The 26016-nt window shown below is 41.6% G+C and overlaps 3 protein-coding genes and 1 pseudogene across 3 annotated transcripts; 3 read left to right on the top strand and 1 right to left on the bottom strand.

Annotated features, from left to right (window-relative positions):
* The first annotated feature begins 2251 nt into the window (after positions 1-2251).
* Positions 2252-4236, top strand: LOC123999118 (ferritin, middle subunit-like). Its single transcript, XM_046304542.1, has 4 exons — positions 2252-2598; positions 2945-3091; positions 3326-3451; positions 3876-4236. Exons 1-4 carry the CDS (start codon positions 2497-2499, stop codon positions 4029-4031), a joined length of 531 nt encoding a protein of 176 aa, XP_046160498.1. The 5' UTR covers positions 2252-2496; the 3' UTR covers positions 4032-4236.
* Positions 4237-8881: 4645 nt separating this feature from the next.
* Positions 8882-10866, top strand: LOC124000246 (ferritin, middle subunit-like). Its single transcript, XM_046306483.1, has 4 exons — positions 8882-9228; positions 9575-9721; positions 9956-10081; positions 10506-10866. Exons 1-4 carry the CDS (start codon positions 9127-9129, stop codon positions 10659-10661), a joined length of 531 nt encoding a protein of 176 aa, XP_046162439.1. The 5' UTR covers positions 8882-9126; the 3' UTR covers positions 10662-10866.
* A 4645-nt stretch (positions 10867-15511) lies between these two features.
* Positions 15512-17496, top strand: LOC124000245 (ferritin, middle subunit-like). The gene is made up of 4 exons (XM_046306482.1): positions 15512-15858; positions 16205-16351; positions 16586-16711; positions 17136-17496. Exons 1-4 carry the CDS (start codon positions 15757-15759, stop codon positions 17289-17291), a joined length of 531 nt encoding a protein of 176 aa, XP_046162438.1. The 5' UTR covers positions 15512-15756; the 3' UTR covers positions 17292-17496.
* Positions 17497-20161: 2665 nt separating this feature from the next.
* LOC123999288 lies at positions 20162-24683 on the bottom strand (annotated as a pseudogene).
* Between the last annotated feature and the right edge of the window lie 1333 nt (positions 24684-26016).

Genomic DNA, 26016 nt, shown 5'->3' with positions numbered 1-26016 from the left:
GCTGATACTTTGGTGTGTCAAAATATAATCTTAACATTTAGTTAAAATTAAGACAAATATTTGTAGAAAAAAGTTGATTGTCGCATCTTTTAAGAATCCCTGAGCTCTAAAACAGCAAAAATCCAGATAGATAGTAAATAAAAATGTCTTTCTGAGTTTTCTCTGGTGTTTGTGCATTTGCCTGTTGCATTTTCTTTGTAAACTTGCCTGTTTCCTTTTCTTTGCAGGTTGTGCCTTACACAATCTAGTGCAGGAGTATTCAATTTACCCTACGAGGTCGGGGACATCTCCCTAAAAACTGGGACATTTCCAGGGACAGCTCCAACCGGGGACAGGCCACCAAAAACGGGGACGTCTGGTCACCCTACATTAGTTGAGCTTACTAGCGCTTCGCCTGTCTACCGGAAGCTGTTGCTTTGCAACCTCTTGCTAGCTTGTTAGCATAACAAATGACAAGCTAGACATCATACGATTTCAGATGTGTTGGTAAATTCAATCTGGAGTGCCAGAGTACGCTCTGGGCATTCGTAAATTCAGAGCGTTGTCAGATTGTCCGTTTGGAAATTCAAAGCATTTCGCCCTCGGAGCGTTCAGAGCCCACACTGGACGCTCTGGCCGAGGAGTAGGGTTGATCCGAGCGTTTTGACCTCACAACGGCAATTAAGCACCCAAGCTAACTGGCTATCTTTGGCTAGCTTGCTAGCTACTTCCAGACACAAATGAGAGAACACCTCACTCTGACCATTTTACTCGCCCTAGCAGAGCTGGTTATGCTGTTTTCATGTTATCCAGAGCATTGGTGACTGTAACTGTGTTTCTGGCAACAATTTAATTATGCTTTTTTTGCAGACGTTTACTGATACCGGTTATATTCAACGGGTGTTACGGTTGTAAAATGAATCAATTAATCTGTTCTTTGGCACACTCAGATGAGAGTGCTCTGAAATCGGAGTAGATAGCCAGAGTGAATTAACAATGTTCATTGAGAACGCACAATGACTATACCGCTTAGCTAAGCCTGATGTATAAATAGCCAACTAAATTTGTGTTTGGTAGCTAGCTAACATAATGGTACATACTGCTGCAATGATATGCTACGCGTTTCGTAAGGATAGCGTAGCAAAGAAACTTAACTTATTTGTCATAATTAGTTATAGCACTGAAATTGTATCCGCTCTCGTCTCACTTCGGCAACATATTTTCTGCCATTTTCTTAAAATGTTATGAAGCCACGCCTGTTGTCTGAAGAATTGCATTATGGGCCCTGAAAGCACGGAAATAATGTCCACTGCTTGAAAACTTCGTATTTTGGCTAATCTGGCATACTAACTATATCCATACTATGACCAGTAAACATACTATATACTATATACACTTATATACACTTACTATATACACTATATACTATATACACTTACATCACAAGTAGTATGGTTAGATGTATGTAGCTACTGATTTTGTGTAGTTATTTCTAGGCTATTGTAATCAACTTTGATATACCATTTGACAACAACAATATGTCATTTGAAACCGAAAGGTGTATCATCAAATACCATTTCTACAAAAGCCAGTCTTTCTTTCTCTGTCCATTACTGTATTCCCATACCTCATACTGAAAATTGAATTTATGTTTTTTTTTATGTGATAAACCCGAAGTTTTTCTTTTGACTGCATTCTGGAAAAGGTCAATAATTAATCTTCATGTGTTATTGAAACATGTGCTCTTAGAGAATGAAACAGAAGTTTACAGACCTGTGTCTCAAAGTTCAATTCCTTATATATCCTAAATCAAATATAGACACAGACTATTTCTCAATTAGCCTAACATTAGAATGGATTTTCCAAGTCTTCCAATTGTATTCTAAGGATATAACAAACACAAACATTTTTCAACAATAACCGCTGTTGTTCGACCTGCACTGTAGCATTGCTTTTGGCTGATACTACTGCTTTAGATGTGGATGCATGTGGCATTCGGGAAACTTTGAGAAAAAATATGTTTAGTTGTGCGTGTTGTTCACACGAATACCTGCCCTCTCATTGGCTAGAATGGTCCCACATGATCTTGCCTGTCTTCATTCGTTGAGCACATGTATTTCCATTGTTAGAGTGGTCACTCGGCTCTCTTGTCAATATAAAAAGTAATCTTTGCTTTAGGGGATGTGTATGAGTGGGCTCGTCTTTAAATGACCCGCCTAGTTCCTGTTGAAATTCTAAAGTTGATTGGCTACGCTTTGTGAGGGTGTATTCCACTGACGCATTCCGTTTGGAACAATAAATAGAGCGAACAAGGCTCATTCCAGTTCACAAGTCTGCGAAGACGCATGAAGAAGTTCTTGCTTCAACAGTGATTGAACGGAACTCATCTGCCTTCGTCCCGCATCATAGAACATTCCTGGTTGTTGACATAGTACTTACTTGAACTGTAATAGCAAAATAGTCGAATAAACTCTATTTTTGTACCGTTCATTTGGATATTAAAGAAAATCTGCCAAAATGGAGTCTCAGATCCGCCAGAACTATCACCACGATTGCGAAGCTGCTATCAACCGAATGATCAACTTGGAGATGTTTGCCTCCTACACCTACACTTCAATGGTAAGGTGTCTACCAAGGGGACCGTGTTGTTTTACCTGTATTATTCATAGGCCTAAATGCCTCTCACCTTTTTTATTATGTTGGTCTAGATAATTAATAGCCAAGAAATTCCGTGAAGTGCATATTTGTTTTTTTCAAATGAAGCCGGGAATCTATCCTGTTTTGGGCAGAGCGCGTAACAACTCCTTGACAGGTTAATCGGCAGATTACCAAATAGACTACAGACCAGACTGATTCATGCCTTTGTCATAAAAAGTTTAGTTGCCACAACGAACACAACGCCCAGTCACGTTTGGCATGTTCTTTTTATATTTTTCTAACCTTAGTTTTATGTTTATCCACCCAGGGTTTCTATTTCTCCCGTGACGATGTGGCTCTGCCTGGTTTCGCGCATTTCTTCAAGGAGAACAGCGACGAGGAGCGGGAGCACGCCGACAAGCTACTCTCCTTCCAGAACAAGCGAGGTGGACGCATTTTACTCCAGGACATCAAGGTGAGCGCCTGAGCGTCGTAAACGCATTTAGATTGTAGACCGATAAATGTCTTTACCACTTGTACACACTCTCCTCCATGGAGTAAGTTGATCTAGAGAACCTGTAGTCCTGAACATACTGCCTCTAACCACTGAACTGAAAGTGTAAGGGGTGTAACTAAACTTTATCCTAACCTTAACATCTGCTAGTAGTCTAGTCATTAACATTTTCTGTGTTCACTCTGTCTTGTGTAGAAGCCAGAACGTGATGAGTGGGGCAATGGGCTGGAGGCAATGCAGTGTGCTCTGCAGCTGGAGAAGAATGTGAACCAGGCCCTGCTGGACCTGCACAAGATTGCCTCTGACAAGGTTGACCCCCATGTAAGTTATGGTGGAACCACACATCACATGTATGTATCACATAGAATACAGGTACTGTCCCAGGAGATGATCAGGTTGTTGTAGCTCTGATAACTAATGACACGGGATTGTTTGACCTGCTTCTTCACACGCGCACTGTATTCCACAGATGCACACAATGCAGCTAATGCGTAAGGGGCAGCAGTTTGTCTAGTGGTTAGAGATTTATGCCTTAAAGGTTGCTGGATTGAATCCCAGAGCTAACAAGGTAAAAAGGTGTTCTGCCCCTGAACAAGGCAGTTAACCTATTGTTCCACATTAGGATGCCATTGTAAATAAGTGTCAACGGACTTGTCTAGTTAAATTGAAACCTCATTATCTACGTGTTACTGTAGTTACAATAGTCTGTATTCATTCTCTTTTCTGACCTGTTTTCCCTCTTTAGCTGTGTGACTTCCTGGAGACTCATTACCTGAATGAGCAGGTGGAGGCCATTAAGAAGCTGGGAGACTACATCACAAACCTCACCAAGATGGATGCTGTCAAAAACAAGATGGCAGAGTACCTGTTTGACAAGCACACCCTGGGAGGCCAGAGCTAAACCACTTCCATCCCCAGGCTACGGCCTCCAGCCTCAGACCAGGACTCCTTGGTTCTCTGATAGATCCTCCTGGCTTTGCTTTTATAGGGATGGGAGAGTGTTAAACTGGTGAATTGCAACACTGCTGTGACATTGATGTTTCTGTTCACAACACTACTTTATTGGAGGCAAGGCTTCTTGTAAAACAATAAAAAAGATCACTGAAGTTTGTTGCTGTTTTCTAAGTGTTGACCTGTAGTAATGGATGTTGTGTCAGTCTATTGAGGTGCTTTGCTCTTTTACTGAGCATCTTCATACAGTGATAAATACTGACTATTGTAGACTTACTAGTGGCTGAGGGTCATAACAATAGGAGAAGTTTAACATGAGTTTCATAAAGGATGTTACCTCTGACCAGAGGTTGTCCTTTACTGTATCTTGTAATAGTGCCATGTCAATTAAGGACCCAGCTGTCAACTCTAGTGCCGTAGGAGTATAATTGTTACCTACAATTGATGTAGACCTTTACACTGTGCATCACAAGTTTATTAGACAGCCAAGAGGTCAATCAAAATCGCTAGCCAGCTGTTATGGCACATTTCTCTAGTGATGGGAAGTTGGGCTCTGACTGACAAATTGTCACTCATTGTGTTTATTTCAGTTGGTAATGCCCAATAGTTCCCCTACAGCAAATTATGAACTGAATACTCAAAGGAGTGATTCTACAAGCCTCTCGTTCTTAAGGGGCTTATTTGAGCTGTCATGGTTACAACGCTACTGTTAAGTTACTGAACGCTGTCATTTTGGTAATTAACAGGCAAGCCAAACTTTAATACTTGAACTGAGAAATATTGTTTTCAAGATATAGTAAAGGAGTTTCTTTTGGCTAGACATCTTGGTTAAAGGGGAAGATGGTCTAATGAGAACTGTCTAATCAGCAATGGAATTTTCAATTACCCTTCAACTTTATTCTTTATACAACCAATTATTGACATGGTAAAATTGAGTACATTTGTATGGTATTGACTATCTTGGTTCATATTTAGGGTAAAGTTTCGCAGCTTTGTCATTCTATTTGAAAACGTATTTTATATAAAGCCACAAAGAGGGCCAGAGATTTGTAATCTGATGTACTCAAAAAGGCCACTAGATGGCATCTGATTAAATTGCATATTCCTTAATTTCCCAACATTTGTATTTATGGAGAATTTTCAATCCCAAATGATAATAACTAACAATCAATAAGCTTTGCCCAATCCCCGAGATTTGTAAGACCCTGGGTTTAATGATAATTAGGCAAAGACTCAGCTAATGCAAAAGGTCTGTACAGTTTATCCAGAGAATGTTCTGAAATCAAAATGCAAACACAGTCTTTATAACACACACACAAACAAGTTCATATCTTAAGCTACGCCTTGCTCAGACAGTCAGTGTTTTTCCACTATACAGACACATTGTTTATTTAATCTGCAACATGTTTCATTAATTTTCTGCAAGCCTAACAGTTTCTCCCCTCCAAGGGTGGAGACAGAATGTCCTGTAAAGGAACACAGTAGTACAACTTGTCTGTCAATAGCTTCTCTTATCATGTGTTTACCACTTGCACCCTGCTTACATACTAAAAAAGAGCAAAAGGTCCTTGTTCTAATTCGGACTAAAATTACACCCATCATCAGATTATAGTTTTATGATTCTAATAAATTTCATACAATTATATGGTTTCAGGGTGGACTATTTTAATCATGACCTTTAAGCATATAATTCCCTTATCATTAACCCGTGCCCCTGCTTTTTCTTAGCTCTGTTTTGCTTGTCCACACGGTTTTGACCCTTGCCTGCCCTGACTGTGAACCCGCCTGCCCTGACCATACTGCCTGCCCTGACCTCGAGCCTGCCTGCCACTCTGTACCTCCTGGACTCTGACCTTGTTATGATCTTTTTGCCTGTCCATGACCAATATCTTGCCTGTCCCTTGGATACTAATAAATATAAGAGACTCGAAAAACCTCCTCCCGTGTCTGCATCTAGGTCTCGCCCTGTGCCCTTAAACTGAGAGTCCTTTAGGTGCCTTTTGGCAAACTAAAACTCAAAGGCTGTCAAGTGCCTTTACTGAGAAGTTGCTTCCGTCTGGCCACTCTACCATAAAGGCTTGATTGATGGAGTGCTGCAGAGATGGTTGTCCTTCTGGAAGGTTCTCCCATCTATACAGAGGAACTAGCCCCCTTAAGATTGATTTAGTTGTTGTTGTCAATATTCTGAACAAATATTGTAATCACTGTTCTGCAACATATGCTTCAACAATTAATGTATTTATTGCGCTAGACCTAAGGGATAATGTTAGCTTTATAATAGTTATTTCATGTTCAAAATCTAGAAAACCATGCCAGATTTCTAGCTAAATTAGCCCTGGCAATAAAACAAAACAAAAATGTTTGGAGATGTGTATTACACATTTATGAATAATCTAATGTTAGCATTAAATAATCAAGGACTTTAAACACTTGTTTTACAATAATTGTACTAATGAAATGCCTTCTATGGTGTTTGACGAAATTGACCATATCCACTTAGTTGCATTTAATGAAAAAATAGGAGGTTGTTCCTTTACATGGTGTTAATAGCTGATACTTTGGTGTGTCAAAATATAATCTTAACATTTAGTTAAAATTAAGACAAATATTTGTAGAAAAAAGTTGATTGTCGCATCTTTTAAGAATCCCTGAGCTCTAAAACAGCAAAAATCCAGATAGATAGTAAATAAAAATGTCTTTCTGAGTTTTCTCTGGTGTTTGTGCATTTGCCTGTTGCATTTTCTTTGTAAACTTGCCTGTTTCCTTTTCTTTGCAGGTTGTGCCTTACACAATCTAGTGCAGGAGTATTCAATTTACCCTACGAGGTCGGGGACATCTCCCTAAAAACTGGGACATTTCCAGGGACAGCTCCAACCGGGGACAGGCCACCAAAAACGGGGACGTCTGGTCACCCTACATTAGTTGAGCTTACTAGCGCTTCGCCTGTCTACCGGAAGCTGTTGCTTTGCAACCTCTTGCTAGCTTGTTAGCATAACAAATGACAAGCTAGACATCATACGATTTCAGATGTGTTGGTAAATTCAATCTGGAGTGCCAGAGTACGCTCTGGGCATTCGTAAATTCAGAGCGTTGTCAGATTGTCCGTTTGGAAATTCAAAGCATTTCGCCCTCGGAGCGTTCAGAGCCCACACTGGACGCTCTGGCCGAGGAGTAGGGTTGATCCGAGCGTTTTGACCTCACAACGGCAATTAAGCACCCAAGCTAACTGGCTATCTTTGGCTAGCTTGCTAGCTACTTCCAGACACAAATGAGAGAACACCTCACTCTGACCATTTTACTCGCCCTAGCAGAGCTGGTTATGCTGTTTTCATGTTATCCAGAGCATTGGTGACTGTAACTGTGTTTCTGGCAACAATTTAATTATGCTTTTTTTGCAGACGTTTACTGATACCGGTTATATTCAACGGGTGTTACGGTTGTAAAATGAATCAATTAATCTGTTCTTTGGCACACTCAGATGAGAGTGCTCTGAAATCGGAGTAGATAGCCAGAGTGAATTAACAATGTTCATTGAGAACGCACAATGACTATACCGCTTAGCTAAGCCTGATGTATAAATAGCCAACTAAATTTGTGTTTGGTAGCTAGCTAACATAATGGTACATACTGCTGCAATGATATGCTACGCGTTTCGTAAGGATAGCGTAGCAAAGAAACTTAACTTATTTGTCATAATTAGTTATAGCACTGAAATTGTATCCGCTCTCGTCTCACTTCGGCAACATATTTTCTGCCATTTTCTTAAAATGTTATGAAGCCACGCCTGTTGTCTGAAGAATTGCATTATGGGCCCTGAAAGCACGGAAATAATGTCCACTGCTTGAAAACTTCGTATTTTGGCTAATCTGGCATACTAACTATATCCATACTATGACCAGTAAACATACTATATACTATATACACTTATATACACTTACTATATACACTATATACTATATACACTTACATCACAAGTAGTATGGTTAGATGTATGTAGCTACTGATTTTGTGTAGTTATTTCTAGGCTATTGTAATCAACTTTGATATACCATTTGACAACAACAATATGTCATTTGAAACCGAAAGGTGTATCATCAAATACCATTTCTACAAAAGCCAGTCTTTCTTTCTCTGTCCATTACTGTATTCCCATACCTCATACTGAAAATTGAATTTATGTTTTTTTTTATGTGATAAACCCGAAGTTTTTCTTTTGACTGCATTCTGGAAAAGGTCAATAATTAATCTTCATGTGTTATTGAAACATGTGCTCTTAGAGAATGAAACAGAAGTTTACAGACCTGTGTCTCAAAGTTCAATTCCTTATATATCCTAAATCAAATATAGACACAGACTATTTCTCAATTAGCCTAACATTAGAATGGATTTTCCAAGTCTTCCAATTGTATTCTAAGGATATAACAAACACAAACATTTTTCAACAATAACCGCTGTTGTTCGACCTGCACTGTAGCATTGCTTTTGGCTGATACTACTGCTTTAGATGTGGATGCATGTGGCATTCGGGAAACTTTTGAAAAAAATATGTTTAGTTGTGCGTGTTGTTCACACGAATACCTGCCCTCTCATTGGCTAGAATGGTCCCACATGATCTTGCCTGTCTTCATTCGTTGAGCACATGTATTTCCATTGTTAGAGTGGTCACTCGGCTCTCTTGTCAATATAAAAAGTAATCTTTGCTTTAGGGGATGTGTATGAGTGGGCTCGTCTTTAAATGACCCGCCTAGTTCCTGTTGAAATTCTAAAGTTGATTGGCTACGCTTTGTGAGGGTGTATTCCACTGACGCATTCCGTTTGGAACAATAAATAGAGCGAACAAGGCTCATTCCAGTTCACAAGTCTGCGAAGACGCATGAAGAAGTTCTTGCTTCAACAGTGATTGAACGGAACTCATCTGCCTTCGTCCCGCATCATAGAACATTCCTGGTTGTTGACATAGTACTTACTTGAACTGTAATAGCAAAATAGTCGAATAAACTCTATTTTTGTACCGTTCATTTGGATATTAAAGAAAATCTGCCAAAATGGAGTCTCAGATCCGCCAGAACTATCACCACGATTGCGAAGCTGCTATCAACCGAATGATCAACTTGGAGATGTTTGCCTCCTACACCTACACTTCAATGGTAAGGTGTCTACCAAGGGGACCGTGTTGTTTTACCTGTATTATTCATAGGCCTAAATGCCTCTCACCTTTTTTATTATGTTGGTCTAGATAATTAATAGCCAAGAAATTCCGTGAAGTGCATATTTGTTTTTTTCAAATGAAGCCGGGAATCTATCCTGTTTTGGGCAGAGCGCGTAACAACTCCTTGACAGGTTAATCGGCAGATTACCAAATAGACTACAGACCAGACTGATTCATGCCTTTGTCATAAAAAGTTTAGTTGCCACAACGAACACAACGCCCAGTCACGTTTGGCATGTTCTTTTTATATTTTTCTAACCTTAGTTTTATGTTTATCCACCCAGGGTTTCTATTTCTCCCGTGACGATGTGGCTCTGCCTGGTTTCGCGCATTTCTTCAAGGAGAACAGCGACGAGGAGCGGGAGCACGCCGACAAGCTACTCTCCTTCCAGAACAAGCGAGGTGGACGCATTTTACTCCAGGACATCAAGGTGAGCGCCTGAGCGTCGTAAACGCATTTAGATTGTAGACCGATAAATGTCTTTACCACTTGTACACACTCTCCTCCATGGAGTAAGTTGATCTAGAGAACCTGTAGTCCTGAACATACTGCCTCTAACCACTGAACTGAAAGTGTAAGGGGTGTAACTAAACTTTATCCTAACCTTAACATCTGCTAGTAGTCTAGTCATTAACATTTTCTGTGTTCACTCTGTCTTGTGTAGAAGCCAGAACGTGATGAGTGGGGCAATGGGCTGGAGGCAATGCAGTGTGCTCTGCAGCTGGAGAAGAATGTGAACCAGGCCCTGCTGGACCTGCACAAGATTGCCTCTGACAAGGTTGACCCCCATGTAAGTTATGGTGGAACCACACATCACATGTATGTATCACATAGAATACAGGTACTGTCCCAGGAGATGATCAGGTTGTTGTAGCTCTGATAACTAATGACACGGGATTGTTTGACCTGCTTCTTCACACGCGCACTGTATTCCACAGATGCACACAATGCAGCTAATGCGTAAGGGGCAGCAGTTTGTCTAGTGGTTAGAGATTTATGCCTTAAAGGTTGCTGGATTGAATCCCAGAGCTAACAAGGTAAAAAGGTGTTCTGCCCCTGAACAAGGCAGTTAACCTATTGTTCCACATTAGGATGCCATTGTAAATAAGTGTCAACGGACTTGTCTAGTTAAATTGAAACCTCATTATCTACGTGTTACTGTAGTTACAATAGTCTGTATTCATTCTCTTTTCTGACCTGTTTTCCCTCTTTAGCTGTGTGACTTCCTGGAGACTCATTACCTGAATGAGCAGGTGGAGGCCATTAAGAAGCTGGGAGACTACATCACAAACCTCACCAAGATGGATGCTGTCAAAAACAAGATGGCAGAGTACCTGTTTGACAAGCACACCCTGGGAGGCCAGAGCTAAACCACTTCCATCCCCAGGCTACGGCCTCCAGCCTCAGACCAGGACTCCTTGGTTCTCTGATAGATCCTCCTGGCTTTGCTTTTATAGGGATGGGAGAGTGTTAAACTGGTGAATTGCAACACTGCTGTGACATTGATGTTTCTGTTCACAACACTACTTTATTGGAGGCAAGGCTTCTTGTAAAACAATAAAAAAGATCACTGAAGTTTGTTGCTGTTTTCTAAGTGTTGACCTGTAGTAATGGATGTTGTGTCAGTCTATTGAGGTGCTTTGCTCTTTTACTGAGCATCTTCATACAGTGATAAATACTGACTATTGTAGACTTACTAGTGGCTGAGGGTCATAACAATAGGAGAAGTTTAACATGAGTTTCATAAAGGATGTTACCTCTGACCAGAGGTTGTCCTTTACTGTATCTTGTAATAGTGCCATGTCAATTAAGGACCCAGCTGTCAACTCTAGTGCCGTAGGAGTATAATTGTTACCTACAATTGATGTAGACCTTTACACTGTGCATCACAAGTTTATTAGACAGCCAAGAGGTCAATCAAAATCGCTAGCCAGCTGTTATGGCACATTTCTCTAGTGATGGGAAGTTGGGCTCTGACTGACAAATTGTCACTCATTGTGTTTATTTCAGTTGGTAATGCCCAATAGTTCCCCTACAGCAAATTATGAACTGAATACTCAAAGGAGTGATTCTACAAGCCTCTCGTTCTTAAGGGGCTTATTTGAGCTGTCATGGTTACAACGCTACTGTTAAGTTACTGAACGCTGTCATTTTGGTAATTAACAGGCAAGCCAAACTTTAATACTTGAACTGAGAAATATTGTTTTCAAGATATAGTAAAGGAGTTTCTTTTGGCTAGACATCTTGGTTAAAGGGGAAGATGGTCTAATGAGAACTGTCTAATCAGCAATGGAATTTTCAATTACCCTTCAACTTTATTCTTTATACAACCAATTATTGACATGGTAAAATTGAGTACATTTGTATGGTATTGACTATCTTGGTTCATATTTAGGGTAAAGTTTCGCAGCTTTGTCATTCTATTTGAAAACGTATTTTATATAAAGCCACAAAGAGGGCCAGAGATTTGTAATCTGATGTACTCAAAAAGGCCACTAGATGGCATCTGATTAAATTGCATATTCCTTAATTTCCCAACATTTGTATTTATGGAGAATTTTCAATCCCAAATGATAATAACTAACAATCAATAAGCTTTGCCCAATCCCCGAGATTTGTAAGACCCTGGGTTTAATGATAATTAGGCAAAGACTCAGCTAATGCAAAAGGTCTGTACAGTTTATCCAGAGAATGTTCTGAAATCAAAATGCAAACACAGTCTTTATAACACACACACAAACAAGTTCATATCTTAAGCTACGCCTTGCTCAGACAGTCAGTGTTTTTCCACTATACAGACACATTGTTTATTTAATCTGCAACATGTTTCATTAATTTTCTGCAAGCCTAACAGTTTCTCCCCTCCAAGGGTGGAGACAGAATGTCCTGTAAAGGAACACAGTAGTACAACTTGTCTGTCAATAGCTTCTCTTATCATGTGTTTACCACTTGCACCCTGCTTACATACTAAAAAAGAGCAAAAGGTCCTTGTTCTAATTCGGACTAAAATTACACCCATCATCAGATTATAGTTTTATGATTCTAATAAATTTCATACAATTATATGGTTTCAGGGTGGACTATTTTAATCATGACCTTTAAGCATATAATTCCCTTATCATTAACCCGTGCCCCTGCTTTTTCTTAGCTCTGTTTTGCTTGTCCACACGGTTTTGACCCTTGCCTGCCCTGACTGTGAACCCGCCTGCCCTGACCATACTGCCTGCCCTGACCTCGAGCCTGCCTGCCACTCTGTACCTCCTGGACTCTGACCTTGTTATGATCTTTTTGCCTGTCCATGACCAATATCTTGCCTGTCCCTTGGATACTAATAAATATAAGAGACTCGAAAAACCTCCTCCCGTGTCTGCATCTAGGTCTCGCCCTGTGCCCTTAAACTGAGAGTCCTTTAGGTGCCTTTTGGCAAACTAAAACTCAAAGGCTGTCAAGTGCCTTTTACTGAGAAGTTGCTTCCGTCTGGCCACTCTACCATAAAGGCTTGATTGATGGAGTGCTGCAGAGATGGTTGTCCTTCTGGAAGGTTCTCCCATCTATACAGAGGAACTAGCCCCCTTAAGATTGATTTAGTTGTTGTTGTCAATATTCTGAACAAATATTGTAATCACTGTTCTGCAACATATGCTTCAACAATTAATGTATTTATTGCGCTAGACCTAAGGGATAATGTTAGCTTTATAATAGTTATTTCATGTTCAAAATCTAGAAAACCATGCCAGATTTCTAGCTAAATTAGCCCTGGCAATAAAACAAAACAAAAATGTTTGGAGATGTGTATTACACATTTATGAATAATCTAATGTTAGCATTAAATAATCAAGGACTTTAAACACTTGTTTTACAATAATTGTACTAATGAAATGCCTTCTATGGTGTTTGACGAAATTGACCATATCCACTTAGTTGCATTTAATGAAAAAATAGGAGGTTGTTCCTTTACATGGTGTTAATAGCTGATACTTTGGTGTGTCAAAATATAATCTTAACATTTAGTTAAAATTAAGACAAATATTTGTAGAAAAAAGTTGATTGTCGCATCTTTTAAGAATCCCTGAGCTCTAAAACAGCAAAAATCCAGATAGATAGTAAATAAAAATGTCTTTCTGAGTTTTCTCTGGTGTTTGTGCATTTGCCTGTTGCATTTTCTTTGTAAACTTGCCTGTTTCCTTTTCTTTGCAGGTTGTGCCTTACACAATCTAGTGCAGGAGTATTCAATTTACCCTACGAGGTCGGGGACATCTCCCTAAAAACTGGGACATTTCCAGGGACAGCTCCAACCGGGGACAGGCCACCAAAAACGGGGACGTCTGGTCACCCTACATTAGTTGAGCTTACTAGCGCTTCGCCTGTCTACCGGAAGCTGTTGCTTTGCAACCTCTTGCTAGCTTGTTAGCATAACAAATGACAAGCTAGACATCATACGATTTCAGATGTGTTGGTAAATTCAATCTGGAGTGCCAGAGTACGCTCTGGGCATTCGTAAATTCAGAGCGTTGTCAGATTGTCCGTTTGGAAATTCAAAGCATTTCGCCCTCGGAGCGTTCAGAGCCCACACTGGACGCTCTGGCCGAGGAGTAGGGTTGATCCGAGCGTTTTGACCTCACAACGGCAATTAAGCACCCAAGCTAACTGGCTATCTTTGGCTAGCTTGCTAGCTACTTCCAGACACAAATGAGAGAACACCTCACTCTGACCATTTTACTCGCCCTAGCAGAGCTGGTTATGCTGTTTTCATGTTATCCAGAGCATTGGTGACTGTAACTGTGTTTCTGGCAACAATTTAATTATGCTTTTTTGCAGACGTTTACTGATACCGGTTATATTCAACGGGTGTTACGGTTGTAAAATGAATCAATTAATCTGTTCTTTGGCACACTCAGATGAGAGTGCTCTGAAATCGGAGTAGATAGCCAGAGTGAATTAACAATGTTCATTGAGAACGCACAATGACTATACCGCTTAGCTAAGCCTGATGTATAAATAGCCAACTAAATTTGTGTTTGGTAGCTAGCTAACATAATGGTACATACTGCTGCAATGATATGCTACGCGTTTCGTAAGGATAGCGTAGCAAAGAAACTTAACTTATTTGTCATAATTAGTTATAGCACTGAAATTGTATCCGCTCTCGTCTCACTTCGGCAACATATTTTCTGCCATTTTCTTAAAATGTTATGAAGCCACGCCTGTTGTCTGAAGAATTGCATTATGGGCCCTGAAAGCACGGAAATAATGTCCACTGCTTGAAAACTTCGTATTTTGGCTAATCTGGCATACTAACTATATCCATACTATGACCAGTAAACATACTATATACTATATACACTTATATACACTTACTATATACACTATATACTATATACACTTACATCACAAGTAGTATGGTTAGATGTATGTAGCTACTGATTTTGTGTAGTTATTTCTAGGCTATTGTAATCAACTTTGATATACCATTTGACAACAACAATATGTCATTTGAAACCGAAAGGTGTATCATCAAATACCATTTCTACAAAAGCCAGTCTTTCTTTCTCTGTCCATTACTGTATTCCCATACCTCATACTGAAAATTGAATTTATGTTTTTTTTTATGTGATAAACCCGAAGTTTTTCTTTTGACTGCATTCTGGAAAAGGTCAATAATTAATCTTCATGTGTTATTGAAACATGTGCTCTTAGAGAATGAAACAGAAGTTTACAGACCTGTGTCTCAAAGTTCAATTCCTTATATATCCTAAATCAAATATAGACACAGACTATTTCTCAATTAGCCTAACATTAGAATGGATTTTCCAAGTCTTCCAATTGTATTCTAAGGATATAACAAACACAAACATTTTTCAACAATAACCGCTGTTGTTCGACCTGCACTGTAGCATTGCTTTTGGCTGATACTACTGCTTTAGATGTGGATGCATGTGGCATTCGGGAAACTTTGAGAAAAAATATGTTTAGTTGTGCGTGTTGTTCACACGAATACCTGCCCTCTCATTGGCTAGAATGGTCCCACATGATCTTGCCTGTCTTCATTCGTTGAGCACATGTATTTCCATTGTTAGAGTGGTCACTCGGCTCTCTTGTCAATATAAAAAGTAATCTTTGCTTTAGGGGATGTGTATGAGTGGGCTCGTCTTTAAATGACCCGCCTAGTTCCTGTTGAAATTCTAAAGTTGATTGGCTACGCTTTGTGAGGGTGTATTCCACTGACGCATTCCGTTTGGAACAATAAATAGAGCGAACAAGGCTCATTCCAGTTCACAAGTCTGCGAAGACGCATGAAGAAGTTCTTGCTTCAACAGTGATTGAACGGAACTCATCTGCCTTCGTCCCGCATCATAGAACATTCCTGGTTGTTGACATAGTACTTACTTGAACTGTAATAGCAAAATAGTCGAATAAACTCTATTTTTGTACCGTTCATTTGGATATTAAAGAAAATCTGCCAAAATGGAGTCTCAGATCCGCCAGAACTATCACCACGATTGCGAAGCTGCTATCAACCGAATGATCAACTTGGAGATGTTTGCCTCCTACACCTACACTTCAATGGTAAGGTGTCTACCAAGGGGACCGTGTTGTTTTACCTGTATTATTCATAGGCCTAAATGCCTCTCACCTTTTTTATTATGTTGGTCTAGATAATTAATAGCCAAGAAATTCCGTGAAGTGCATATTTGTTTTTTTCAAATGAAGCCGGGAATCTATCCTGTTTTGGGCAGAGCGCGTAACAACTCCTTGACAGGTTAATCGGCAGATTACCAAATAGACTACAGACCAGACTGATTCATGCCTTTGTCATAAAAAGTTTAGTTGCCACAACGAACACAACGCCCAGTCACGTTTGGCATGTTCTTTTTATATTTTTCTAACCTTAGTTTTATGTTTATCCACCCAGGGTTTCTATTTCTCCCGTGACGATGTGGCTCTGCCTGGTTTCGCGCATTTCTTCAAGGAGAACAGCGACGAGGAGCGGGAGCACGCCGACAAGCTACTCTCCTTCCAGAACAAGCGAGGTGGACGCATTTTACTCCAGGACATCAAGGTGAGCGCCTGAGCGTCGTAAACGCATTTAGATTGTAGACCGATAAATGTCTTTACCACTTGTACACACTCTCCTCCATGGAGTAAGTTGATCTAGAGAACCTGTAGTCCTGAACATACTGCCTCTAACCACTGAACTGAAAGTGTAAGGGGTGTAACTAAACTTTATCCTAACCTTAACATCTGCTAGTAGTCTAGTCATTAACATTTTCTGTGTTCACTCTGTCTTGTGTAGAAGCCAGAACGTGATGAGTGGGGCAATGGGCTGGAGGCAATGCAGTGTGCTCTGCAGCTGGAGAAGAATGTGAACCAGGCCCTGCTGGACCTGCACAAGATTGCCTCTGACAAGGTTGACCCCCATGTAAGTTATGGTGGAACCACACATCACATGTATGTATCACATAGAATACAGGTACTGTCCCAGGAGATGATCAGGTTGTTGTAGCTCTGATAACTAATGACACGGGATTGTTTGACCTGCTTCTTCACACGCGCACTGTATTCCACAGATGCACACAATGCAGCTAATGCGTAAGGGGCAGCAGTTTGTCTAGTGGTTAGAGATTTATGCCTTAAAGGTTGCTGGATTGAATCCCAGAGCTAACAAGGTAAAAAGGTGTTCTGCCCCTGAACAAGGCAGTTAACCTATTGTTCCACATTAGGATGCCATTGTAAATAAGTGTCAACGGACTTGTCTAGTTAAATTGAAACCTCATTATCTACGTGTTACTGTAGTTACAATAGTCTGTATTCATTCTCTTTTCTGACCTGTTTTCCCTCTTTAGCTGTGTGACTTCCTGGAGACTCATTACCTGAATGAGCAGGTGGAGGCCATTAAGAAGCTGGGAGACTACATCACAAACCTCACCAAGATGGATGCTGTCAAAAACAAGATGGCAGAGTACCTGTTTGACAAGCACACCCTGGGAGGCCAGAGCTAAACCACTTCCATCCCCAGGCTACGGCCTCCAGCCTCAGACCAGGACTCCTTGGTTCTCTGATAGATCCTCCTGGCTTTGCTTTTATAGGGATGGGAGAGTGTTAAACTGGTGAATTGCAACACTGCTGTGACATTGATGTTTCTGTTCACAACACTACTTTATTGGAGGCAAGGCTTCTTGTAAAACAATAAAAAAGATCACTGAAGTTTGTTGCTGTTTTCTAAGTGTTGACCTGTAGTAATGGATGTTGTGTCAGTCTATTGAGGTGCTTTGCTCTTTTACTGAGCATCTTCATACAGTGATAAATACTGACTATTGTAGACTTACTAGTGGCTGAGGGTCATAACAATAGGAGAAGTTTAACATGAGTTTCATAAAGGATGTTACCTCTGACCAGAGGTTGTCCTTTACTGTATCTTGTAATAGTGCCATGTCAATTAAGGACCCAGCTGTCAACTCTAGTGCCGTAGGAGTATAATTGTTACCTACAATTGATGTAGACCTTTACACTGTGCATCACAAGTTTATTAGACAGCCAAGAGGTCAATCAAAATCGCTAGCCAGCTGTTATGGCACATTTCTCTAGTGATGGGAAGTTGGGCTCTGACTGACAAATTGTCACTCATTGTGTTTATTTCAGTTGGTAATGCCCAATAGTTCCCCTACAGCAAATTATGAACTGAATACTCAAAGGAGTGATTCTACAAGCCTCTCGTTCTTAAGGGGCTTATTTGAGCTGTCATGGTTACAACGCTACTGTTAAGTTACTGAACGCTGTCATTTTGGTAATTAACAGGCAAGCCAAACTTTAATACTTGAACTGAGAAATATTGTTTTCAAGATATAGTAAAGGAGTTTCTTGAGGCTAGACCACTTGGTTAAAGGGGAAGATGGTCTAATCGGCAAAATAATTTTCAATTACTCTTCAACTTTATACAACCAATTATCGACATGGTAAAATTGAGTACATTTGTACTGGTATTGAATATCTTGGTTAATATTTGGGGTGAAGTTTTGCCGCTTTCTCATTCTATTTGAAAACATATTTTACACAAAGCCACAAAGAGGGCCAGAGATTTGTAGTCTGATGTACTCAAAAAGGCCACTAAGATGGCATCTGATTAAATTGCATATTCCTTAATTTCCCAGCATTTGTATTTATGGATTCCTATTAGCTGCTGCTTTCAGACTGGGTGGCAAGAAATAAGTTAGTCCTAAATACATGAATTTCAAAAACTAAAGGCATTGTATTTGGGACATAAAATAAAAGCACTAAACCCTGAATCTCAACTAAATCTTGTAATGGATGTGGAAATGTAACAAGTTGAGAATAAACTTCTGAAATGGTAAAAGCATATGGATACAACACTAGCTAAGATGGGGATAGATCTGTCCATAATAAAGCACTGCTCTGCCTTCTTAACAACGCTATCAACAAGGTAGGTTCTACAGGCCCTTGTTTTGTCGCACCTGGACTACTGTCCAGTCATGTGGTCAGTTGCCACAAAAAAGGACTTAGGAAAATTACAATTGGCCCAGAACTGGCCTGCATGGCTCACACTTAAATGCACAGAGAGCTACCAGACATACCACCAAGTCTCTTCACAATTCCCAAGTCCAGGACAGACTATGGGAGGTGCACAGTACTACAGAGAGCCATGACATGGCTGCTATTCCACATCAAGTAACTCATGCAAGCAGTAAAGTAAGATTTAAAACCATAAAAACACAATTACATATTCACTATAGATACACACACATTGATTTTGTGTTGTAGATGTGGTGGTAGAGTAGTGGCCTGAGTGGGAACCCTTAATATTTTGTGAAATCTTTAATGTAAGGTTAGTTTTAATGTATAGAACTGCCTTTATTTTGCCGGACCCCATGAAGAGTAATAGGGATCCATAAATACAAATGTTGGGAAATTAAGGAATATGCAATTTAATCAGATGCCATCTAGTGGCCTTTTTGAGTACATCAGATTACAAATCTCTGGCCCTCTTTGTGGCTTTGTGTAAAATATGTTTTCAAATAGAATGACAAAGCTGCGAAACTTTACCCTAAATATAAACCAAGATATTCAATACCAGTACAAATGTACTCAATTTTACCGTGTCGATAATTGGTTGTATAAAGTTGAAGAGTAATTGAAAATTCCATTGCCGATTAGACCATCTTCCCCTTTAACCAAGTTGTCTAGCCAACAGAAACTCCTTTACTATATCTTGAAAACAATATTTCTCAGTTCAAGTATTAAAGTTTGGCTTGCCTGTTAATTACCAAAATGACAGCGTTCAGTAACTTATGTAAAGTAACAGTAGCGTTGCAACCATATGACAGCTCAAATAAGCCCCTTAAGAACAAGAGGCTTGTAGAATCATTCCTTTGAGTATTCAGTTCATAATTTGCTGTAGGGGAACTATTGGGCATTACCAACTGAAATAAACACAATGAGTGACAATTTGTCAGTCAGAGCCCAACTTCCCATCACTAGAGAAATGTGCCATAACAGCTGGCTAACGGTTTTGATTGACCTCTAGGCTGTCTAATAAACTTGTGACGCACAGTTTAAAGGTCTACATCAATTGTAGGTAACAATTTCACTCCTACGGCGCTAGAGTTGACAGCTGGGTCCTTAATTGACATGGCACTATTACAAGATACGGTAAAGGACACCCTCTGTGGTCCGAGGTAACATCCTTTATGAAACTCATGTTAAACTTCTATTGTTATGACCCTCAGCCACTAGTAAGTCTACAATAGTCAGTATTTATCACTGTATGAAGATGCTCAGTAAAAGAGCAAAGCACCTCAATAGACTGACACAACATCCATTACTACAGGTCAACACTTAGAAAACAGCAACAAACTTCAGTGATATTTTTTAATTGTTTTACAAGAAGCCTTGCCTCCAATACAGTAGAGTTGTGAACAGAAACATCAATGTCACAGCAGTGTTGCAATTCACCAGTTTAACACTCTCCCCTCCCTATAAAAGCAAAGCCAGGAGGATCTATCAGAGAACCAAGGAGTCCTGGTCTGAGGCTGGAGGCCATAGCCTGGGGACGGAAGTGGTTTAGCTCTGGCCTCCCAGGGTGTGCTTGTCAAACAGGTACTCTGCCATCTTGTTTTTGACAACATCCATCTTGGTGAGGTTGGTGATGTGGTCACCCAGCTTCTTAATGGCCTCCACCTGCTCATTCAGGTAATGAGTCTCCAGGAAGTCACACAGCTAAAGAGGGAAAACAGGTCAGAAAAGAGAACCTTTGACTCATTCCTCTCTGCCTCCTTCTTTCCACTCCTCTCCTCTTTTGACCTCACCCTCTCACCTTCCCCCCCTAATCACAAGGCAGGCAATACGCTCGACCTCATCTTTACTAGATGCTGTTCTTCCAATAAACTCATTGCAACTCCCCTCCAAGTATCCGACCACTACCTTGTATCCTTTTCCCTCTCGCTCTCATCCAACACCTCTCACACTGCCCCTACTCGGATGGTATCGCGCCGTCCCAACCTTCGCTCTCTCTCCCCCGCTACTCTCTCCTCTTCCATCCTATCATCTCTTCCCTCTGCTCAAACCTTCTCCAACCTATGTCCTGATTCTGCCTCCTCAACCCTCCTCTCCTCCCTTTCTGCATCCTTTGACTCTATGTCCCCTATCCTCCAGGCCGGCTCGGTCCTCCCCTCCCGCTCCGTGGCTCGACGACTCATTGCAAGCTCACAGAACAGGGCTCCGGGCAGCAGAGCGGAAATGGAGGAAAACTCGCCTCCCTGCGGACCTGGCATCCTTTCACTCCCTCCTCTCTACATTTTCCTCCTCTGTCTCTGCTGCTAAAGCCACTTTCTACCACTCTAAATTCCAAGCATCTGCCTCTAACCCTAGGAAGCTCTTTGCCACCTTCTCCTCCCTCCTGAATCCTCCTCCCCCTCCTCCCTCTCTGCAGATGACTTCGTCAACCATTTTGAAAAGAAGGTCGACGACATCCGATCCTCGTTTGCTAAGTCAAACGACACCGCTGGTTCTGCTCACACTGCCCTACCCTGTGCTCTGACCTCTTTATCCCCTCTCTCTCCAGATGAAATCTCGCGTCTTGTGACGGCCGGCCGCCCAACAACCTGCCCGCTTGACCCTATCCCCTCCTCTCTTCTCCAGACCATTTCCGGAGACCTTCTTCCTTACCTCACCTCGCTCATCAACTCATCCCTGACCGCTGGCTACGTCCCTTCCGTCTTCAAGAGAGCGAGAGTTGCACCCCTTCTGAAAAAACCTACACTCGATCCCTCCGATGTCAACAACTACAGACCAGTATCCCTTCTTTCTTTTCTTCCAAAACTCTTGATCTCTCTCTGAATGACCTTCTTGATCCAAATCAGTCAGGTTTCAAGACTAGTCATTCAACTGAGAATGCTCTGCTCTGTATCACGGAGGCGCTCCGCACTGCTAAAGCTAACTCTCTCTCCTCTGCTCTCATCCTTCTAGACCTATCGGCTGCCTTCGATACTGTGAACCATCAGATCCTCCTCTCCACCCTCTCAGAGTTGGGCATCTCCGGCGCGGCCCACGCTTGGATTGCGTCCTACCTGACAGGTCGCTCCTACCAGGTGGCGTGGCGAGAATCTGTCTCCTCACCACGCGCTCTCATCACTGGTGTCCCCCAGGGCTCTGTTCTAGGCCCTCTCCTATTCTCGCTATACACCAAGTCACTTGGCTCTGTCATAACCTCACATGGTCTCTCCTATCATTGCTATGCAGACGACACACAATTAATCATCTCCTTTCCCCCTTCTGATGACCAGGTGGCGAATCGCATCTCTGCATGTCTGGCAGACATATCAGTGTGGATGACGGATCACCACCTCAAGCTGAACCTCGGCAAGACGGAGCTGCTCTTCCTCCCGGGGAAGGACTGCCCGTTCCATGATTACATTTACATTTACATTTAAGTCATTTAGCAGACGCTCCTCGCCATCACGGTTGACAACTCCATTGTGTCCTCCTCCCAGAGCGCTAAGAACCTTGGCGTGATCCTGGACAACACCCTGTCGTTCTCAACTAACATCAAGGCGGTGGCCCGTTCCTGTAGGTTCATGCTCTACAACATCCGCAGAGTACGAACCTGCCTCACACAGGAAGCGGCGCAGGTCCTAATCCAGGCACTTGTCATCTCCCGTCTGGATTACTGCAACTCGCTGTTGGCTGGGCTCCCTGCCTGTGCCATTAAACCCCTACAACTCATCCAGAACGCCGCAGCCCGTCTGGTGTTCAACCTTCCCATGTTCTCTCACGTCACCCCGCTCCTCCGCTCTCTCCACTGGCTTCCAGTTGAAGCTCGCATCCGCTACAAGACCATGGTGCTTGCCTACGGAGCTGTGAGGGGAATGGCACCTCAGTACCTCCAGGCTCTGATCAGGCCCTACACCCAAACAAGGGCACTGCGTTCATCCACCTCTGGCCTGCTCGCCTCCCTACCACTGAGGAAGTACAGTTCCCGCTCAGCCCAGTCAAAACTGTTCGCTGCTCTGGCCCACCAATGGTGGAACAATCTCCCTCACGACGCCAGGACAGCGGAATCAATCACCACCTTCCGGAGACACCTGAAACCCCACCTCTTTAAGGAATACCTAGGATAGGATAAAGTAATCCTTCTACCCCCCCCTTAAAAGATTTAGATGCACTATTGTAAAGTGGCTGTTCCACTGGATGTCATAAGGTGAATGCACCAATTTGTAAGTCGCTCTGGATAAGAGTGTCTGCTAAATGACTTAAATGTAATGTAAATGTAACTACAGTAACACACAAGAGCCTGGTGGTAATGGCATAAGTGTAGATAATGAGGTGTCCATTTTTTAACTAGACAAGTCCGTTGACACTTATTTACAATGGCATCCTAATGTGGAACAATAGGTTAACTGCCTTGTTCAGGGGGCAGAATACATTTTTAACTTGTCAGCTCTGGGATTCAATCCAGCAACCTTTAAGGCATAAATCTCTAACCACTAGACAAACTGCTGCCCCTTACGCATTAGCTGCATTGTGTGCATCTGTAGACTACCGTGCGCGTGTGAAGAAGCAGGTCAAACAATCCCGTGTCATTAGTTATCAGAGCTACAACAACCTGATCATCTCCTGGGACAGTACCTGTATTCTATGTGATACATACATGTGATGTGCGGTTCCACCATAACTTACATGGGGGTCAACCTTGTCAGAGGCAATCTTGTGCAGGTCCAGCAGGGCCTGGTTCACATTCTTCTCCAGCTGCAGAGCACACTGCATGGCCTCCAGCCCATTGCCCCACTCATCACGTTCTGGCTTCTACACAGGACAGAGTGAACACAGAAGTGTTGAGGACTACTAGCAGATGTTAAGGTTAAGATAAAGTGAACAGAATTACACCCCTCACAGTTTCAGTTCAATGGTTAGAGGCAGTATGTTAAGGACTACTCCAGGTTCTCTCGATCAACAAAACTCTGTAGACACTTTCCACCATGGAGGAAAGACATTCCCTATCAGTCTACAATCCAAATGTGTTTGATACTCAGGCGCTCACCTTGATTGTCCTGGAGTAAAATACGTCCACCTCTCTTGTTCTGGAAGGAGAGTAGCTTGTCGGAGTGCTCCCGCTCCTCGTCGCTGTTCTCCTTGAAGAAATGCGCGAAGCCAGGCAGAGCCACATCGTCACGGGAGAAATAGAAAGCCTGGGTGCATAAACAAAACATTATGGTTAGAAAAATAAAAACATGACAGCATTCTGTTCTTGTTGTGGCAACTAGGCTTGATGATATAGGGATGAATCAGTCTAGTCGAGTCCGTTGTCTTCTTGGTAACCTGACATTTAACCTGTCAATGAGTTGTCACGCGCTCTGACAGAGGTAGGATAGATTCCCAACTTCATTTGAATGCTATATCTAACTGGAGGGTCTTAATAGCCTTGCCAAGTAAAACTCAAATGTACTTCACGGAGTTCAGGTTATTTGCTATTAATTCTCTAGACCTACAGAAAAATCAAGTGAAAAAGAGCTATTTAGGACCAGACATAAAAATAATACCCAGGTAGATCAACAACACGGTCACCTTGGTAAACTCCTTACCATTGAGGTGTAGGAGGCAAACATCTCCAAGTTGATCATCCGGTTGGTGGCAGCTTCGAAATCGTGGTGATAGTTCTGGCGGATCTGAGACTCCATCTTGGCAGATTTGTATTTTATATCAAAATGAAAAGTACAAAAATAGAGTTTCTTAAACTATATTGCTATTATAGTTCAAGTAAATGCTATGTTATCAATCCAGAATGTTCTATAATGCGGGACGAAGGCAGAGGGGTTCCGTTCAATCACTGTTGAAGCAAGAACTTCTTCATGCGTCTTCTCAGACTTGTGAACTAGAAGGAGCCTTGTTCGCTCTATTTATTGTTCCAAACGGAATGCGTCAGTGGAATCCACCCTCACAGAGCGTAGCCAATCACCTTCAGAATTTCAACAGGAACTAGGCGGGTCATTTAAAGACGAGCCCACTCATACACATGACCTAAAGCAAAGATTATTTATTATATTGACAAGAGAGCCTAGTGACCACTCTATCAATGGAAATACACGTGCACAACGAATGAAGACAGGCAAGAGAATAGGAAGAATTCTAATATTAGGCTCATTTAGAAATAGTCTACTTCTACGTTTGATTTAGGATATAACTAAGCTAGCGTTTCACATCCGTTCCACTCACCCCCCCTTTTTGACCTCCTCCTTTTCCGTAGCAACCAGTGATCCGGGTCAACAGCAACAATGTAACAGTATAACTTTAGACCGTCCCCTCGCCATTACCCGGAAGCGAACCAGGGACCCTCTACACAAATCAACAACAGCCACCCATGAAGCATCGTCACACATTAATGTCTACATCAATGGGGGTGGGGGGGAGTTTACCCCACAAGTGATCTTATCATATTTCTCCAATGCCAAATCAGTTTGTCTTGTTTGCAACGAAACGGTCCCTGTTAGGAATCTGACTATGGTACTTTCGTTCAAAAGTTAGGCCTACCTTTCCACCCCAGACAGTAGGTCTACCGACGCAGACAAATGTAAGATTTAACAGACTTCTACTCTTCTTTAACAACAGAAGGCCACAAGGGTTTCCCTGTCTGGGTTTAAACATATTTTGTACAGAAAATAAATAGCTTAATCAATCTAAAGGTACAGAATTAGATTACTTCAAAAGCCAATTACATTGTTTGCCTCCTCCTCTAATTAAATGAATACGGTTTAAATGAATTATTCCTTCTCCAATTTGCCTATTTTCAGCACTATCAGCTGTCCATTTCCAAATGATTGTGCTGCGATTGCTGCTTCAAGTTTCAGCACCACAATGTAAGTAACTCAAATCTGGCTTATTGTGATGTCAATAACTTGGATAAATACATCATGGGCAAGAAACATATTGTTTTTCTTCAAATCAATTATAGTAGTAGCAAGCTATCATAGTTGACCTCCGGTCCTCAAATGCTCTCCTTCTCAAACTGAACAGAACATAGGCCATAGGCTAGTCTATGCTCAAGATATTGCATTTTTTGGACGAGGCCGAATTAAAAATACTTTTCTGAGGAATTCTTTGACTCTCCTGAACTGCAGCAAAAAAGAAGGCAGCAAAAAAGAAGGTTTTGATCAGCAAGGGCAGAGCAGGCCTCAGGGTTGGAATATCCGTTGCAGTGTGTAATGCAGTCTAGTTTTA

Source organism: Oncorhynchus gorbuscha, linkage group LG16 (assembly GCF_021184085.1).
Source record: "Oncorhynchus gorbuscha isolate QuinsamMale2020 ecotype Even-year linkage group LG16, OgorEven_v1.0, whole genome shotgun sequence".
NCBI classification, from domain to species: Eukaryota; Metazoa; Chordata; class Actinopteri; order Salmoniformes; family Salmonidae; genus Oncorhynchus; species Oncorhynchus gorbuscha.
The sequence above is the reverse complement of the archived record's forward strand: the minus strand, read 5'-3'. Positions and strand labels throughout refer to the sequence as shown.